This window comes from Neopsephotus bourkii, unplaced genomic scaffold (assembly GCF_033783945.1).
Source record: "Neopsephotus bourkii isolate Nb327-2 ecotype Australia unplaced genomic scaffold, CSIRO-AGI_Nbou_v1 NB_1298, whole genome shotgun sequence".
NCBI classification, from domain to species: domain Eukaryota; kingdom Metazoa; phylum Chordata; class Aves; order Psittaciformes; family Psittacidae; genus Neopsephotus; species Neopsephotus bourkii.
In genome coordinates, this window is record NW_026901782.1 from 229,561 (window position 1) to 248,823 (window position 19,263).

General features: G+C 41.3%; 1 protein-coding gene across 2 annotated transcripts in view; it reads right to left on the minus strand.

Moving 5' to 3' along the window:
* Nucleotides 1–6,184: 6,184 nt before the first annotated feature.
* The window catches only part of PIGG (phosphatidylinositol glycan anchor biosynthesis class G (EMM blood group)), an 82,903-nt gene continuing 69,824 nt past the window's right edge, over nucleotides 6,185–19,263 (minus strand). For both annotated transcript variants that reach the window (XM_061366054.1, XM_061366055.1), the window contains exon 13: nucleotides 6,185–6,923. In XM_061366054.1, the coding sequence (XP_061222038.1) occupies nucleotides 6,698–6,923 (226 nt within the window). In that variant the 3' untranslated portion in view covers nucleotides 6,185–6,697. The remainder of the gene's footprint in view (nucleotides 6,924–19,263) is intronic.

Sequence of the window (19,263 nt, forward strand, 5' to 3'; positions counted from 1 at the left end):
TTTATGTGGACTGGTCTTGTCTTTATTTGTATTTAACAAATAAAGTCTTTAACAGGACCATGCCCTGAGATCCTTGTCCATGACACATTGCTGATGCTTAGCAGAGAGAGGCATGGGAACTCAGGTTATCCTAAGATCTCTGCTTTGCTCCAGGTTTGGTTGAGACAGGTCAGTAGCACGAATAACATCACACTGAACACACATTTTATTGCCTTATGTCCTCTTCATCCCCCACCAGTAAAATTCTTCTCTGAGTAAGATGCTGAAATGAAAGCATACTGAAGTCAGCTATTGTGAGCTTATGTGTAGGTGAGCTATTACTCCCAGACAGACAACTGTCTTGAGTTTTTGTTTTGTTTTCTTCCCCCCTCTGGCCTTTTCATAGAATGGCTTCATTTTGGCTTGCTCAGAGATGTTGCATGTGTTAAAAGGGCAGATGTGATTTACAGCACTCTCCCCTGGTCCTGCCCACCCTGCAGAAACTACCCCACAACAGGAAAGTTCCTCCCACTTGGCCCAGTTAACTCTGTTTTGTCCCTGTACCCCCCTTACCACAGCTCTGCCTTACCTGAAGTGCTCTGCCCATCCCACTTGGGGGAGCCCCAGTGCCCTCACAGGACTTCCCCATAGTCCCCTCCGTGCACCCAGGGCTGAAGAGCATGGAACTCCTTACCACCCGTCAGTGCCTGCTTCTGAACATGTGAGTGAGAGGAGGGTGCTTTTCCATATATTTACATAGGCTGTGCACACCAGGCTGTGCTTTGTAAACCAAAGCTGTGCCACATGCTGCTGCTCACCAAGGGAGTTACCACACGCAGACACGAAGTGCTGTGCTGTGGTCTCCTGGGTGCTATGTGCATGTTCACCTCCCATGGTGTATCTCCACAGGCTAGCCCACTAAGTTTATGGGAAAGCAGGAGGGAAGCATAGGACTTCTGTGCTATGGCGTGCTGCCTAGTAAGATTAAATGGGCAACGCTGCCTGTTGATACCCACTGCAGAAAGGCACGTCCACATCCCCACAAACATGTCACTGGCAGAGACGCAGACAACAAAACGCCAGTCATAACTGCCTCCCTGTGGCAGCTCTCTCTAGCTGGCCTCTGCCTTTTCTTAGCAGCTTTGTCGTGTGTCCCAGTTGTGGAAGAGGAGTCCCAAGAACCTTCCTCCATGGACAAGCATGGCTTTTCTGGAGGAACAAAGCATTTGGTGCTCCTGCCAAAAGTGCTGATCAGTGACGTGCAGGGGGAGTTCATGTGCAGCCGAAATGTAAGAGGATGCTTGCTCACTCCTAAGCTGCTTCTCTGGGCTGTTGATGCCAGCCAAGAGAGCTGCATCAGTTGTATTGGTCTCTTTTTAAGCTGCTCTTCAAAACAAAAAGCCACCCTCGATACATGCAAATGTATTCTGTCCCCATGCCTTGGGTTTCCCATCAATCAAGCACCTCTGGGAGTCTACAGCTGACTGCAGGAAGTACTACATGCAGGGGCTGAGGCAGAATTAGGGCCAGTAAATCTTTGTCACTTTCCATTTTAAAGACAGCTTTTAAAGAATAAGATGTTGATTTCAGTGTTATGATTCTGTGGCATGTTGTTTTTAATTTGATCTTGTGCCCAGCCACCCAAAGGCTCTACAGACTAGCTCTGCTCCGCAACTGCTGTACACAAACGGTGACAAACTCACTTGTGCCAAACAAGCAAGCCTAAACAACTACACACACAATGCCACATGCCAGTGCCATTTTCAGGACCACAGGCTCAGCTCTTCCAGGGGGCCATCCCAGACAAAAAGCTTTTGCAGCTTTGCAAAAGCCTGGGACCAGGTAGGGTTATTTTGACCCACTGGGAAGTCTTACACCCTTCAACAACAGCGCTCTTCAAGCGGCTTTCATCTTTTGTATCAGGAAGAGCTCAGCTCAAGCCTTCCTGTCTCACCATAACCAACTCTCAGGGTAACAGCTCTAGCCTCTTCTGAGACCTTGTTTTGGACCTTGTGCCTTTCTGCTGGTGACCGATACAACAACCATCCAGCCCTGTGTGCACATTTCCTGGGTGAGCTGTGCTGTGTCGTGTCCTGCATCACCAGTGGTCTTTGCAGCAGACAGCACCAAATACAACATGCTGTGGTGTTAAAAATCAGAGGCGTAAAATAGGCATAGGTGATTAAAGCTTTACCATATATAGCCCATCTTGAGACTGAGCATCATGCTGAAGCCCATCTCTAATGGCTAGCACCCTCATTCTTAAGGTGACAACATGTTATGCTAAAAAAGGTGTGCTTTAAGCTACAGATTGGACTTGAGTTACACCTTAAGCTAATATCACATGTCCACAACACCCTCCAGTGGGAGGACAACTGTGTTACGCTGAGTGAGGGAGTCAGCTACTGCTCCTCATCACAACCCAAGCTTTTTATCAGATGTTGAGAGGTTACAGGTTCCTTTGGGATGAACCCATGTCTCCATTGGGCAAAATGCAGGAAGTCATCTTTGCAGGCCTAACTCTCCTGGTCTGAAGTCAGGAAAACAACTTCAGAAAGTCAGCCACCTGCATGTCCTACAAAATGTACACAGGGCATGGGCCCACAAAGATCACAGCAAGGCCACAGCTTTCACTTCAGCCCTCATAGGCAAGCTGAACATTTTGAAGAATCACCTGAATCATAACAGAAGCAATGGCAAAACAGGACCCTCTGTCATCAAATCTAGGAATCCTGAAGCTACGGAGGCAATGAAGCCTGCATGGCTAAGGCAGATGGCATTAAAGCTCTCCTTATGCTCTCCTTACAATGACGCTCCTTGTACCTAACATATAAATACATGGCTACATAAAATAAAACTGGCTGGAAGAGACCTCTGGGGCTCAACAGATACAACCTCCAGCCCACAGCAAGGCCAACAAAATGAGGTTGCTCCAAGATAGGAAGATCTCCAAGGCTGGAGGTCTGGGCCCCATTCCAGACAGTAAGAATCCAGAGGAAAAAATGCCCCTCTGGCCTTCTGGCAATGCCCTGTCCTGCAACATGTGCTAGTTGCCTTTGGGGCTGTCCCTGTGCCCTTCTGAGCAGTGTCTACTTCCATCATCTCCATGCCCTCCATCCTGGGAGCTGACTGCAGCGAAAAGAGCTCCCCAATGCTTTCTTATTCCTCGGCTGAAGCAAGGCACTAATCACTGTGAATGTAGCTGATTGAAGACTACTTGCGGTTAACAGAAAGGTCTGGAGAGGGTCAGATGAACAAGGACATGCTGAGGATCTCTATAGCCTAAACACTTCATCAGTAATTTGTAGTAATTTATTTAGATGATAATCTAATCACTCATTAAGCAATTAGACAGTTGTCTCTGGTGTGAAGCCCACCAGGAGTAGTCAACCATAAAAACTCTTCTCCTGGAGGACCTTGCAGACTGAAGAATCTTACTGCCTGAAGGAAAACAGAACTCATTCCGAGATGCCCCAGGAGCACATGGGAATTCTGTAAAATTTATGGGGCACTTTTAAGGGGATTGATGGAATACATCTGACAGTATCTAAGGCTTAGGGAATGTACCAAAGGAGGAGAAAAAGAAGGATCAAGATGATCCATCCTTCAGGGAGGAAAAAACATGGGGAAGTAGAGAAAGAAGTGGATAAAAAGGACTGGTTATAAACAGGCTGCTAGTCAGTGTACTTCTCTGATGGAGCCCTTCATCACTACTGAGTGCCCCATCCTCTCATTAGCTCCTAATTTATGAGTACAGTCTCCACTCTTAGTAGGTATGTGTGGACACCAGTGCACTTCAAGCTCACCAGTAAGGTAAGAGGTCTGCATACCAGCAACAGGAATATGGCTGCAAACCATGGCTTACACAGACCCAGGGAAAACTTGTTTTTTGTTTTTGGTTTTTTTTTTTCTATAGAGCAGAAATACAGATATGTACTGTCTGAACATTTTTTTGTCTGTTTTTCTTAAAACTGAATTCATTCACAAGGGTCTCTTCTTAGCTGAAGGTTCATCACACTCTGTATCTTTAGGATCTTACCAGACAGATGTTACAAGCTTTGAGTGGCAGTGAGCTGCATTGACTGACGGTGATCTAGGAAAATCTAGCAGATATAATATAGACCACTGTAGTTGCGTGAACCCGGCTGTAACCAGCAGCAAAGAAGTTGCATGGAAAAATAAACTATGTGTCAAAACCTTATCCCAGCAAGAGGAGTACACAACATCCATGCTCGGAATGTGTTTAAGGAGGAGCCTGTGCCTGTGCACAGGGTACCGCTTTGGTAGCTGCAGCCCAGGCTAATACTGGAAGAGCAACTACAAAGCACTTGAACAGAAGAAACTGATATCTTAATAACAGCAGAAGTCATCACATGTATCATTCCTGCTTTTCATACCACTTGTTTCCTTGTCTGATGGTTTGGGACACACCAAACGTGACAAGGAAAATTGGGATGAGGAGGGAAGGGGAACAGCTAACTAGTGAGATTAGAATTTGTATTCAGGCATTTGCTTTTCCTGTACATTCAGATAAAATTGCCAAAATTTTGGGTTGATTTAAAGTAAAATTATTTTTACATAATTCCCCAGTTCAAGTCTGTTTGCCTCTGGCAAGAATCAGCTCATTCCTTCGCTGCCTCAGCCTTGCACTGCCATAGCCCAAAAGCTGGTAAGTTAAAATAGTATTTAATTTGTCTATACGCAAAGAGAAAGGCAAAAAGGAATAAAAATGGCAATTCTGAAGTTGAAATGCTTTCTTGAGGTATCATCCATGTGTAACTCAAGACAGAGATACAGTTTAAGTTCCTCCTTCCCTTCCTCGAAGACCTAAAAGTTTTTCCAAGCATAGATTTAATATGGACATCTTTCAACTTCAGAGAAGAAAGGGGACACTATGATTATTTAACTAAGTAACATGAAGAAATGCAACCTTAATACACACACAACAGTTTAGATTCCACTATTTGGTAAAATGTCCAAGAGATAAACTAGAAGCAAAAAATATCAGACAGAAGGAGTAAAAGATCTTGTGGATGTCAACTCAACTCTCACTACTTTAGGAGTGCCAAAGCAACTTCCCCTCCACCCTTTCTTTCTCTGTATTATCACCCTTTCCCTCCAAGTTGAATCTCTTGTAAAGATATTTTGTATGAATATTAGGGAGGATTGCTTAGGAATTAGCCAAGTAAGCAGAGATTATGTCAATAATCCCCATATGGTTGCTAGCTAACAGATAACCAGAAAAATACCGAGAATGATGAAAACGGTAAATGTGTACAACACTCACAAATAAAAGCTGTTTTAAGTATTCCACGATTTGCAATAAAAACCATTTTAATAAAAGTATTGAATTTTCAAACTCCCAACTGGTCACAGTGAATGACATTAAGATCCACCAGTCTCTTCTCCAGGCAAACGGCAGTACGTGGCCAGAGTACTGAAAATTCTGTTGTTTTACAGTTGAAAAAAGTTTCATTTTTTGAGATTAAGATGGCTCATTATTAATGCACATAAACTAAAGGCCTGCTTTTTGAGATTTGCACTACTTGAAACATGAAATGAAAACTGTATCAGTGATCCTAACAAATGCACTGCTGGCTACATAGGGCTTAAAAGCTTTTTATTTTCAGATTTATAACAAAAGTTAAACTTTCTTGTGTGCCTTTCTTCTGCTGCACCTCTAATACATTTAAATTAAATCCTACTGTCTGCTAACATGGACAAAAATATGAGGAAAGAAAAACCCACATAAAGAACACTGACAAGATAGTCATCAATGTTTATCCCCTTGACAGAAACAAAGAAAACAACATTGTTAGGAATTAATCATAGCACATTCAAATGAGGTGCCTAGACAGGCCACTAAGAGGGAAGGTGATGCAAACACACCTTTTATTTTGCTGGTAACTTAGCCATTAAAATATTTTGTGCTCATGGGTCATAACTCTCTACCCTAGCATGGAAAACACAGTCAAACATTCAGCACAGTTGCCATGAACCTGGTTAATAAAAAGAAACAACATTTTAACAGTGGATAGACTCCATAAAAGAATCATTGCTTTGTTAGCCCATTAGTCCTTCCTATCCAGTAACTGAAGTCACTGGATAGGCAGATCGAAATACATTGCAGACAATGGTTGCACTCATCTTACAAAGAAAATACAGCCTTTAAACAGAAATGCTGTATATGCAAAGCAAAAAAATATTTTACCTGGAATATTTGTACAATAATTTAGTAACAATTTCAATGCACATGCTAGAAACAAAACAAACAAAAACCCCCAAGGCTAATGAATGCAAAGTCTTGTGAACAGCACCAAGAAATCCTCTTGGATATTTTTAGGAATCTTTCATCTAAGAGGGTGAAAAAAGATTGTATGTGCAAAAGATTGTTTCAGTGCCTGTGGTCTTTACTCAGATTAAGATGTACATTTTTAAATTTGAATCACATAATATTGCCATTCTGTGATTTGGAAAGTGCTATAATGACAGCTACAGAACAAAAGTTATCCATGAAAAAACAGTTCATTTAAATTAAACATTTTTAAAGCAGACTCAAGTTTTAAAACAGCACAGGCCCTTCAAATCGTGACTTTGACTAAGTTAAACAAGGTTAATCTTCAAATTCTGCGCAATAATTTAAAGCCATTATTATCCTTCTTCCATCCCCATGTCGCACCGGACATTGCAATGCAGATCTGCATACCGCACACTTCTTTCAATCTTGCACTTTGTGAGAATGGTTGTGATCCATGGCTGTGAAGAACAGGCAGATCGCGGCTGTGATGAACACATGCACTCCCTCATAAAGTAACTTTGGTGAGAAGACGCTCCATATGAACAGGTGGTAACGCAGACCTGTCACCAAAACTATGTATACGGCAACTGGAAGGGAACGCATTAGAGCATAGCAGAAACAGCCGTGACCCACTGCTGCTGAATTCCTGGTAACAGAAACAGAGGAGTTCGTTCTCAGGCAAACTTAGTAAAGACTTAACAGTTTCTCTACTTTAGCATTATTTCCCAACCAAAGAACACTCACAGATCTCCACTTTGTGTCAGGATACTGATTATTGATGAAACTAATAAAAGTTTGTCCTTATCGTCTCTATATATCCTATAACATGTAAGTACATTAAGTGTAAGCATAGCAACTGCCTCCGCATTAAAGGCACCCAGTAGTTCACCTCACACTTGGAAGGTTCTGTGCTTTAATATACTTTGTTTTAATTGCTGAAGTCTCCATTAAGCAGTTTAAAGATAGCTTCATCTCTTGTTGTTTCACAGTATCTGGATGGTAAGAGGCAGAGAAGAAAGACTTCAGTACTCGTCACAAAGCTGCCTAACCCGTACAATGGATAACCAGATGGAGCCTGCTCCTCTTGTACAGGGCATAAAATTTCTTAGAGTACACTGCTGCCCACAGCCAGTAACACTGTACAAAGCAATATAAAAACTGCTATTAACATACTTTGCAAAGCTAGCTAATGTAACATTCTCCAGAGAACATCATACTCGTAGGCTTACATGAGTGACGCATTCCTGTCACAGCAGATCAGCTCAACTGGGTCTACTGTATTGCTAGAAATGTCTATCCCATATGTAACCTACATGGTCCAGACCTGTCACACTAAGGTATTTGGTGACAGGAGCCAGATGGAAATGAAGTGAAAGGGTTTTCTGCTCTTTGATTGTTGTTCCCTCCCAAAGTGCCAACTCACAGCAATGATACTGGGTTGGCACATGTCCCTTCTCCCCAAACCACGTCTGCAGAGACTAATTTGCACCAAATTCAGATGCTTACCTATTCAGAGAGAAGGAAAGAATAAAGCTTTTTCACTGAAATAATAAGCAGAACACTTTTCTCTCCCCATCAATATATTTTACATCATCAGTTCCAAAAGAACATATCAGCTGAAAGCAGAAATGATTTACACTAACATTCTGATCTGAAAATCTGTTCTGCTCCTCCCAGATTTTAATTCTGATCTGGTTCCAAGTAATAATAATGTAAGATGATTAGCACTTCTGTGAGGTGTGAATTAGTCACTCACGACTAAGTAAGCCACAGAATGCAGTATTTTACATAGTAAAACTATTAAACTTGTTATTTATAAATCAAAATAATTGGGATACATTTCTTTATTCTAGCAAAGTAAAGAGCAAAATTCCCAAGCCTTTCAGCTGAAAGAAAAACAGGTCATGAAAGTAGAGCTAAAATATCAGTTAAAAACAGTGAGTGTGAATGATTGCAAAATATATATTAATTTCATAGAAAACTATTTCCCTAGCTGCTTAGCCAAGAAAACTGTGGCTTGGGAGTGAACTAGGCTGCTCCCTGCTTCTGCATAACTATTTTAGTCTTCAGTGAGCTTGTGTAAATAACCAGCTTTATGTTTAATAACTGATTTTGTTGACAAGGATTAAACAAACTGCAATTCACTCATTCTTAGCTGTTTTCATGCTGTATGACTAAAACGGTATTTGTAGTAGTTGGATGATACAACTGAATAAACAGAGGAAATGGGTTCTGAGTCAGATAGACAAACAGGTAATTTTTAAACCATTTTCTGGAGTAAAAAAAAGCATTTTATTGACCAGCTAGACAAAGGCTATCAGTGGTAGTGGCTATCACATTTATTAAGCTCATGATGGGATTTTCAAGGGAATCCTAAAAGAAGGAAGTGAGAATATCCATGAACTTATACAGGTCTTCCAAGAGCCCTGCATTTTAAATTTAAATTTCAGTTCATATATTCTTCCTTAGTTTGTGTTCACCTAATAACATATTCAGTGCCCTATTGTGAGAAAGCTCCTAGTCTTAAATCAGTGGTGTTAAAATTAAAAAAAAGAAAAAAAAAGTACTTTTTTAATTATGAAGAAATTAAATTGGAAGATCATTATATTAGAATATTATTGGAATATCACTGGAAGATAATAATGAAAGATTGTTTTGAATAGAATTTCTGTGCACTCATTTCTTTGGCTCAAAAATTAGATAGATATGGTATTTAAACTACTAGCATTTTAAACTGGAATGACAGCACAGAGTAATCTTTACTAGCAACATTTAAATTCTGCATTTTCACAGTATGATTTCTAGCAAAGAATCCCCAAGTCAGTAAGTAAATGGTACAATTTTTTCTATATTCTGATAAAGTAAAGATAATGAATGCTTTTCTGCTTATATAATACCTTTACTTCCAAAAGGTCTGAGAACTCTCTTCATCTCTCAATAAAACATAGACACCTACCTGCAGAAGGAAATCTTGGGACAGTTCCACTGTAAAATGCAGCAGTGCAATTTAGAGAAGGCAACAAAAGTATACTGTATTCACAAAGTTGAACTGTTAATGGGGTTCAGAATAATCCTGTTTATTTTGGAGCTGGTATAGGACTTCACATGTGTGTTGCTGCAGCAACAGCACCCGAATGACTGAGCCCAAGCGGTTTGACCTACTCAGCTGTTCTGATGCTAAGGCACAACCCATGCCTTCTTCTTGCTTGTGCCAGGTACCCATTTGCTGAACAGCTAAGAATAATGACTTTACGCACTCCTACTCATTCTACACACACAGAGTGGCCACAAGGTACAGGGCATAGGGATCAGGTTGCTGCTGCTAACATGACCAAGGCAATCCAGGTAGTTCAGCTGGCTCTCGAGTATTCCAAAAGAAGTCACAAGGAGAGCACAGAAAGCTAGCTGTAGCATGCCACTTGTACCCTACCTTTTATGGGTAGGAGCAGCCAGTAATGAATAACCTTGCAACCTCTCAGTGCTGCTTCAGTGGAAACAACAGAAGATTACAAGGCACATCTAAAGCATAAACCTGTAACTACTCCATACAGAGCTGTCTCTGCAGCAGTCAATGCCTTTTCTTGTTCAAAGGAGAAGAACATAGAGGGATGTAAGCTGTACACAATATCACCATGTTCTGACAGAACCAGCCTCTGCATAATGCAGGAGTTGAAAAAAAACAAGTACCTAACCTCCGATATTGAGCTCACTTAGCTAGCTAGCTTCTTTGGACTTGAATGAGAAATCCAAATGTGTTAAAGATGAAAAAGCATATCCAAACTTCAGATGAGATTGATGCTGAAGATCGTTAGGTCCAGAAAAGACAATGCCTTAGAAGAATTCTGAAGCAAAGAACACTAAAGATTCACATCACTGAACACGCTATATTTAGACTGCAAATAGTCTAGAGCACATACTGTCTTTCAACAAAAATCCTCTTTTAATTGAATATTTAATACATAGAAAAATATGGCCAAGCAAGTGTGCTATTAATAGATTTTTCTGCTGCCTTGTATCTCCTAGATCCAACTGCCAATGGTTTGTCAACAAATCTTTCACCTCTCTATCTGTCTCTAAGGTGCCATTAAAATGGGTAATACAAGGTTTATAAGATGAAAAAAACTATGATGCCAAAAGCATGAAAGAAAAACCACCCTTTTCTTGTAAAAGCATGTCTCCCAGTTACGTAGAATACTTGGCAGATGGTGGCACAAGTTTTGTAGTTTAAAAATAAAGCAAAAAACCTTTGCAGGCAGCCCTACAAATGCTTCCACAAGGAATTTTAAAATACACAATTTTACGTTGTTCCAACATTTGTTCTAATCCACCATATTAAATAAACATTTTAGAAATATGCAAGCAGATGAGTGAAGAACACCCTAGGATTGTAATTTTTCTGGGACTGGGGGAGGGAGGGCCAAGTCTGTAGGGTTTCAGTATGAAATATGTTGAATCCTTTCAGTAAACGTTATCCTCCAGCATTTCTACCCTTCCAGCTTGTCTTTTCTAGCTGAGTATCACTGCCCAGATTACCTCTTACAGGGATATTGAATTTGCATATCTGAAGGCAATTTGACTGGATTAACATTTTTTACTGTATTAATGGCATTTTTCATTCTAGGGTTTCTGCGACTTCAGTTTGCAAAATCTCCCTGTTTACTGACCTATAAAAATAGTCGGCACTTTGCTAATCTGCCCTGTTTGTGTACTAATAACGGGTTGCAGTCAGCAACAAATCCTGTAACACTCCAACTGTGTCTGTAACATCCTAGAGTACCTGCAATCTACAAGAATTTCCCCTGATCTAAACAAATACCAATTAGCTTAGCAGCAACAGCAAACTTGCTACGTCTCTCCCACATCCCATATTCTCACCTAGTATAGTCCTTGCTATGCTATTTTAGACTGTAGCATACAATCCTGCATTATCATGCAAAAACACTTTTTAGCCATTTTTAGCAGATTCAAGGGAACCAAGAGTCCTTTGAAAATTTACAAGACCAACTCTGTTGCAGGCTGTCAATCAGAACAATGTTAATTCTATAGAGTCATAATTTTTGACACCAAACCATATCAATGGACAGACGTCAAAAAGAGTAGGTAGCACCCATCTAAAACAGTCATTGAGTATATTCTACAGCTTGGGGATGACCACTGATTTTCCCATGCATCCTCTCTCCCAGTAATAAAGGTGGAGAAGCTACAACTAATGACCTGAACAAAGTCAAATGTCTATGGCAGTAAGTTACAGTGCACTGTACTATGTAGACGGTAGTGTAGAGTTCAGCAGGTTCTCATAAAGATTTAACTGTAAAAGGCTATTACACCTGAATCTTTAATACTCTTCATTTCATCATTAAGAGCAGGAAAAATAAGATTATATCAACAGTTTTGCTTGTTTTCACTGCTGACATAATCAGTTGTGCCAGAAGTTTCCTGTCAGGAAAAGAAGTAGCTACAGTCACCCAGCAGAGCTAACTCTTTTTGCTGGTGTGTACTACCAGCTAACCTGCTTAGAACAGAGCTCTATCTAAAATACAGAGCACATATCAATGAAATTTCAGACTTCTTTTTCCAGTCTTCAGTCAGGCTTGGCTCCTGAAAACAGTTCCAGTGGAACTCCCTAAACTGGATACCTAACAAAGGTCTACATTAGACTGCAAGTAGGAATCCAGTTATGCTGACACTGGGCCAGAAGGCGTGAAAAGCCACTCTTAATGGCTACCACCACTATTTAACTGGGTACTTTTAGTAATGGCTCCTGGAAATCTTGGCAACCTAACTGGAGAGATGTTCACTACATCCAATACACCCCTTGCATGTGCTCATTTCCCCAGATCCTGTGGCAATCAACTTACAAAGGACTAGAAATTCTCTGCTTCTCAGCTTTTACTTCATCAGTCCTCACCTTCCCTTACACAAAAGCGAAAACACTTCACAAGCTAGATCATCCATGTTTGTTCCAGGATTGCAGGCAAACAGATAGCACTCTAGGCAATGTGGCCATGCAATATATAGATTTCTTCACTACAGAGAAGTTTTACTCCTTTTCAGCAGGTACCTTTGACATTTTACATGCCTGTAATGAAGAAAATTATTCTATATTACAGGCATTTTCTTCATGATAGGCATTTTCTTCATTCATGTAGTGACTTCACACATATAGTGACTGTGTCTGCCTGTTACCACTGCTTCAAGCTTTCTCATAAGCCTCTGTTCACTTTAATACTTAACACATGCTACTCTGCTCAGCTCCAAGAAAACCAAGGAAGTTAAATCAGTCTATTCCTGTCGTCACTGGCCCAGACTTTAAAGCAACAAGATATAAACCAAATTATTAAAATTCCTAACAAGCAAAACACAAATCCTAAGTATTTCAAAGCCCAACATTAGTCAATTTTCTGTAAAGCATTCTTCTAAAATCAAGTTAGCACTTCTAAAGACTTCTGGCATGAAAAATCCTGAAGCATTTTACATCAGCATAATACATGCACGAAAGAAAAGGGAAACTTACAGCTTGATTTTCTGGGAAGGTGCATCTACAGGCTGTCCTGCCCACTTTGTAAACAAACAGCTCTTCTTCATCAACTTAGATGAAGATGCAAAGAAAAATAATATATGACAATTTTTCTGGACAGGAAGGCTCTGAGAAGACTTAAATAAACAGTTAACATATTATTTAATTAAATTCAAACCGAACAGTTTAGAACATACCAGCCTAATGGGACGTATGAACAGTGCCACAAGGCATTCCTAGGGAGGGCTCCCCAGGGACTGATACTGAGCCCCAAACTGTTCAACATATTTGTAAGTGATCTAGATGATAGCATTGAAAGCACACTCACCAAATTTGTTGACGACACTAAACTGGGTGGCGAGGTGGGCATATCAGAAGGGAAAGCCATCTTACAGAGAGACCTGGACATGTTGGAAGAGTGGGCTAGCAAGAAGTGTATGAAATTTAACAAAGACAAGTGCAAGGTCCTGCACCTGGAATAGAATAACCAAAGGGCCCAGTACAGGATCTGTGTGGTGGGGAAACAGCCTTGCTGGAAGAGACCTGGGGATGCTAGGGGACAACAAGCTGAACAGAGTCAGCAGAGTGCTGCTGCATCAACAAAGGTAGATCAGGTCCTGAGCTAAATCCACAAGGGCATCACTAGCAGAGAGATGTGATTATCCTTCTCTACTCAGTGCTTGACAGGCCACACCTTGAATACTGTGTTCAGTTCTAGTCCCCACAATTCAAAAAAGAGGCAGACAGACTAGAGAGGGTCCAAAAGGTGGCTAGAGATGATTAAAGGGCTGGAGAGCCTGCCCTACATTGTAGGACTTGGGTCCCTTCTTGGAGAAGGCTCAGGAAGATCTTATTATAGCATTCCAGTAGTTACAGGGTGGCTACAGAGAGGATGAAGGTGCTCTCTTCACGAGGTACACCACATCGAGAAGAGGCCATGGGTACAAGGAAGAGATTTCACTTCAGTACAAGGCAGACATTCTTTACTGAGAAGAGTAAGTAACTGAAATAATCTCCCCAAGGACATGATAAAGTCCCCATCACTGGAGGTTTTCAAGACACAGCTGGATGGGGTGGTAGATGATCTCATTGAGGCTCCCTTTCTCACAAACAGTTGGACCAGATGATCTTGGGAGGTCCCTTCCAGTGTGGTCTATTCTACAGTTCAGTGAAGCAATGCTCACTCTTCTGCACTGAAGGCAGAATTTGTTCTTTCTTTCTTGTATTTTTCCATTACAGTAACTATTTTTAAACATGTGACTGAACTAGAATAACAGCTCTCTCCTGAAATTACTCCTGCCATCCCAATACCATACACATTTGAAAAGAATTTGTGCACTTCAAGAAAAGGTGTGAGAAAAGAAGATAGAAAAATCCTAGATAAATGCAGAAGGACAGCATCCCATATCCCATGTACAGTCCTATCCACAGCTACCAGAACCAAGCAGTCAGATTTTTTGGCCACAGAACAAAAAAAAAAAAAAAAAAATAGAAAACAAATAGCGAAAGAGAAAAACCTGCAAGTTAGAACAGTAAGACAAGACCATTAACAGCAAAAAGTAGAGGTTATATCTAGAAACATTTCTACAATAATTATATAAATAAAAGTCTAAAAATACGGTCCTCTCTTTCCAGAATTGCCCATGAATGGCTCTGCTCCTGCTTGAGCAGTCATACAAGCCACTGACAACCTAGCTTCATCATGCAGCCCTTACTAATTGTAGAGAAGAAATAAAGTTTGTACTGTGCTTCAGTCTGAAGATTACAGTTGCAGAATTAAGAGGAAGGAATATCCAAAGTAATTAAGAGAAAGGGGAGAGCATTGCTTTAGTGCACTGTGTATACTTCATGCAGTGTACCAGAGTATTGCCCCAGCTTTCCTCACAGACTCTTCGGGTGCAATGTGCAGTGGATTCATCTTCAGAGACTCATTATTCCTAGTGGTGAAATGAGATGACTTCTGAGATTATGCAAGAATACTCTTACTCAGCCCAAGTGTTATATATACTTTTTATGTGGACAAGTTTATATGAGTGTTGGACTTAGAAATAACTTGTATGAAGCTGAATAATTAAAAACAATATTCAGTGTTAGCATAAAGACTGTAGAACTCACTACACACTTTCTCTTGGAAGCAAAATGATTCTTACAAAGGATGAGACAATGCTAATACTATTAAGCACAAAAGGAACAGTAATCAAAAATGGTTTCACCGGCAAGAAATTGAGGTCAAGACCAATTTGATTTTTGAGGAAGATGCTTTTATATACTAGCTGCTGACCCTCTTCCTCACTGGACTCTAGCTGAGAAAAATACAGAAAAATCAACATAAGACTTTTAATGCCATAGCTCTGGTGATACTGTAATGCTAATCTTGGCTGACACAGAAAATGTAAAGTAAACAGACAGAACACAGCTTTCAGAGGTCGCTTCCAACTTAAACCATTCTGTGATTCCATGAAGCATGAATGAGAGGAATGGAAATCGAAAAAGGGAGGGGGAGAAGGAGAAGAGCAAAAGGGAAAGTAGTGAGAGGGAAAGGGAAAGGTGGGGAAAAGAGAAAGAGGGGGATACAGCATAGAGTCAGAGGAAATAGAAGTAACAGGGTGAAAGAGGCAGAAGAGCAAGAATGAAAGGGAGTGTCAAAAGGAGCAATCAAGATTGAAAGACAGGGATAGGAAAAGGTACCTAGAGGGGGGAAGCGTGAGCAAGAGTGAAAGACAGGCAGAGGAAAGCACAAAGAAGATGGGGAAAGCAATCAAGAGAGGAAGGAAAAGAGAGATAGAAAGGGAATGAGATAGAAGTATGCCAAAATGCAGGAAAGACAGCAACTGAAAAGGAAAGAGAAAAATAGACTAAGCAAGTGGGAAGGCGAAAATGGATATGAAAGAAAATTAGTAGGAAAGATGAGAAATGAGATGCATGGGGGATCAGAGACAGAGGGAAAGAGCAAAAGTGAGCACAAAGGTAAGAGTGAGAGATAAAGGAAGCAAGAGGAAATGAGAAGCTGATAGGAGAGATTCTGCAAGCCAGGGCAATCAGGAAGGAAAATGAGACGGGGAGTGAGAGAAGGACACTGGGCAAGAGATGAGCTGAGACAGAGGGGAAAAAATAAAAACAATACATGAAAGTAAAAGGGACCAAACAAAAGGGAAAGAGAGGCAGTGAGAGAGGACAAGGTAGCATAACAGAGTGACAGAGAAGAAATAAGGGAAGAGTGAAAGAGATCAAAGAAGAGAGGAAAAGGAAGTGAAATAAAGCAGGAGAGCCAGATGAAAAGAGTGAAAGACTGAAAGAGTGGGCAAGAGAGAAATTACAACAATAAGAAAAAGCACATAAAAGTGGGAAAGTGTGCATGACTGTGGAAAGCCATGCACAGGAGTGGGAAGGGTGCATACAAGAGACAAAATGGTCACACAAAGAGAGGGAAAGACCATGAGAATAAGAGGAAAAGCATGTGAGAGAAAAGGTACAACACAGAAGAAGAAGGCAGCATGCGCGTAACAGAAAGCATGCAGGAGTGGGGAAGCATAACAGAGAAAGGGAAAGCATGTGAGACTGAAAGCAACGGAGAATGGTTTGTGTGCCCATGAGAGAATGAAAGAATGCTCAAGGTAAGGGGAAGAAGGGGAAAGCAACAGGGTGGGAGCATATCTTCATATGGGAGAGGGAAAACACATGACAGAGGTAAAGCCACGAGAGAGAGCAACGCAGCACATGATAGTGAGAGAAAGCAAGCTTGCCACACTAGGAGAAAGTGGACAGAATATGCAAGAGAGGGGACACTGAGAACACATGAACACACATGCAAGGAAACGTCAGAAAGAACACACATGCAAGTGGCACAAAGAAACAGAGAAAATCTGTCACTGACAGAAACCGTAAGATGGGGAGGGGGAACAGCAGCAGCAAGCGTGAGAGAGTACCAGACAGGGAAGGGGGTGGGGAGGGAGGGTGGCAGAGACTGCAGGCAAGACAGGAAAGTAAAGCATGCAAAATAGAGAAAGCATCTGGGGAGTGAAAAGGGAGAGGAGGTAGAAAGCACATCAGTGAGAAAGGAAAAGCACAAGAGGCAAAGAAAGGCACAAGACAATGAGAAGGAAAAAGCATGCAAGAGAGGGAAGGTGCATGGGAGGGAGAGAGAGATGGGAAAGGCCTCTAAAAAAGTAAAAGCATGCAAAAAAGGTAAACAACACACAAGAAACAGTAAGCAAGGGAAAACATGAATGGGTGAAGTAACGAAAGCATGCAATGCATAGGGAAACCATCAGAGAGGGACAGCATGAGCAAAGAAGAGACATCATAAGTGGGAAGCAGAGGCAAAGCACATGAAAGAGGTACAGCTCCACACTGAGAAAGATGGAAGTGGAAGGCAGCAACAGGAAAAGAGTGACAGCTTGAAAAGTGCACAAGAAAGCAAGCTTGTGTGAGAAGGAAAACAAAAGACAGACATACAAAAAAAGGCACACAAGATTGGGAAAGTATGCAAGACAAAAAGTGTGGGAGAGGGAAAGGTGCAAGCACAGGAGTGGGAAAGCATGCAAGAGAAAGAAGGAAAGTTTGAGAGACTGAGATGGGGGAAAAGCAAGAGAGAAGGAATGAGATTGTGAGAGTAAAAAGAGTGAAACTGCAACGGAGAGAAAAGTATATGAGACAGGAAAATCACACACAAGAGAGGAAAAGCACACAGTAAGAAAAAAGTGTGAGGGCAGGAAAGCATGAAGAAGCATGAACGACTGAATGAGCAAGCACACAAGAGAGGAAAAAGACCTGAAAAAGCAGAAATGCATGGATGGAGGCATACAGGAGAGAAATCACAAGTAAGAAGGAAAGCACAAGTCAGAGAATTAGCATGTGTGTGCACAGAAGAGGAAAAGTGTGCATGAGAGTAAGAGGAAACGTTGCCACATACAACAAAAGAAAAGCACATGCAAGGAAGAGGTAAAGCATGTGAGAGATAGAAAGCCTTAAGAACAGCAAAGCACTTCTGAGATGGAGGTACACAGAATGAGCAGAAAAGAGGGTTTGAGAGACAAAGTGTGAGTGACAAAGGGCAAGATGGAAGGTGTGCTCATGACACGAAAAGGCTATATACTAGACAGACAGGAAAACATGCCAGAGAGAAACAGAGACTGTACAAGAAAGAAAGGGAAAGCATGAAAGAGAGGTGAAGAATAAAAGAGGGGTGGAGGAAAACTGAGAGAGAAAACACCAATATTTTAATTATTGCTTGCATATCATAAAGAAGTTCTCGCTTCCTCATGCTGTTCAACCACTAACTAGGCTGGGGGCGCACAAGAATCTGAGAATAGACGCAGGTGGGATAACTGACCCCAAGTGACCAATGGGATATCCCATACATTGTGCTCAGCAAAAACTGCTGAGGAAAAAGGAGAAAGGGGAGGTGTTTGTGTCTTTGCGTCTTCTCAAATTAACTGTCATGCATGCTGAAGCTCTGATTTTCAGAAAAGCAGTTAAACATTGCCCTGCCAATGGTAAGCAGTAAATAAACTCCTTATTTTGCTTTGCTTGCACACAGAGCTTTACTTCATTTACTAACCTATCTCTACCTCAGTCCATGAGTTTTCTCACATTTGTCCTTCTGATTCTCTCCCCCATCCTACTGGGAGGGGAACAAGCAAATGGCTGTGTCATCTTTAACTGCAGGGTTAACCCACAACAGAGGGAAAGTATATGAGAAAGGGAAAGCACATGAGAAAGGGAAAGCCAACAAACAGATAGAAAAAGGATGAGAGAGACTGAAACATGCAAGAGAGAAAGTAAGTGCACAGGAAAGGGTGCTACAAGAGAGAGGGGAAGAGTGCACAAGAAGGAAAAGCAATTTACAAGGAGGGAAGAAGTACACAGCAGATACAGAAATAGCACATACAAGAGACGAAGAACATGCACTGAATGGGGGGAAGCATGTGAGAAAGGGAAAGACCACAAGAAGAGGCATGAGACAGTGTAACAGACAGGTAGGGAAAGCGCACAAGAGGTGAAATTGCACAAGAGACACAAAAAGCCCAATCCAGCAAGGAACAGTATGCAAGAGAAACAGCATGCACAAGAGAGAAGGAAAGCCCTCACATGCAAGAAAGGGGGAAAGAGCATGACAGAAAAAGGAAAAGGGAGTCTGGGAGGAAGGGGGGAAGCACAAGAAGGAGAAAAAGGAAAAAAGGAGAATAAAGGAAACTGAATGCAAGAGAAAAAGACACGTGTGATGGAGAGCAAATGCCAGAGATCAAGGGAAAGAGTACACAAGAGGTGAAACTGCACAGAATATGTAAGGAAAGCAGACACATGAGAGAGAGGTAAAGATGCCATGAAAGACAAAGCTCATCAAAGAGGTAGACATGAGTTACAGGGAGAGCCTTAGACAGCAGAAGTATGTAAGACAGGAGGAGAAAGTGAAAAGGTTAGGAAAAGAAAGCTCAAGGCAGACAAAATGAAGAAAAAAGAGGAAAGT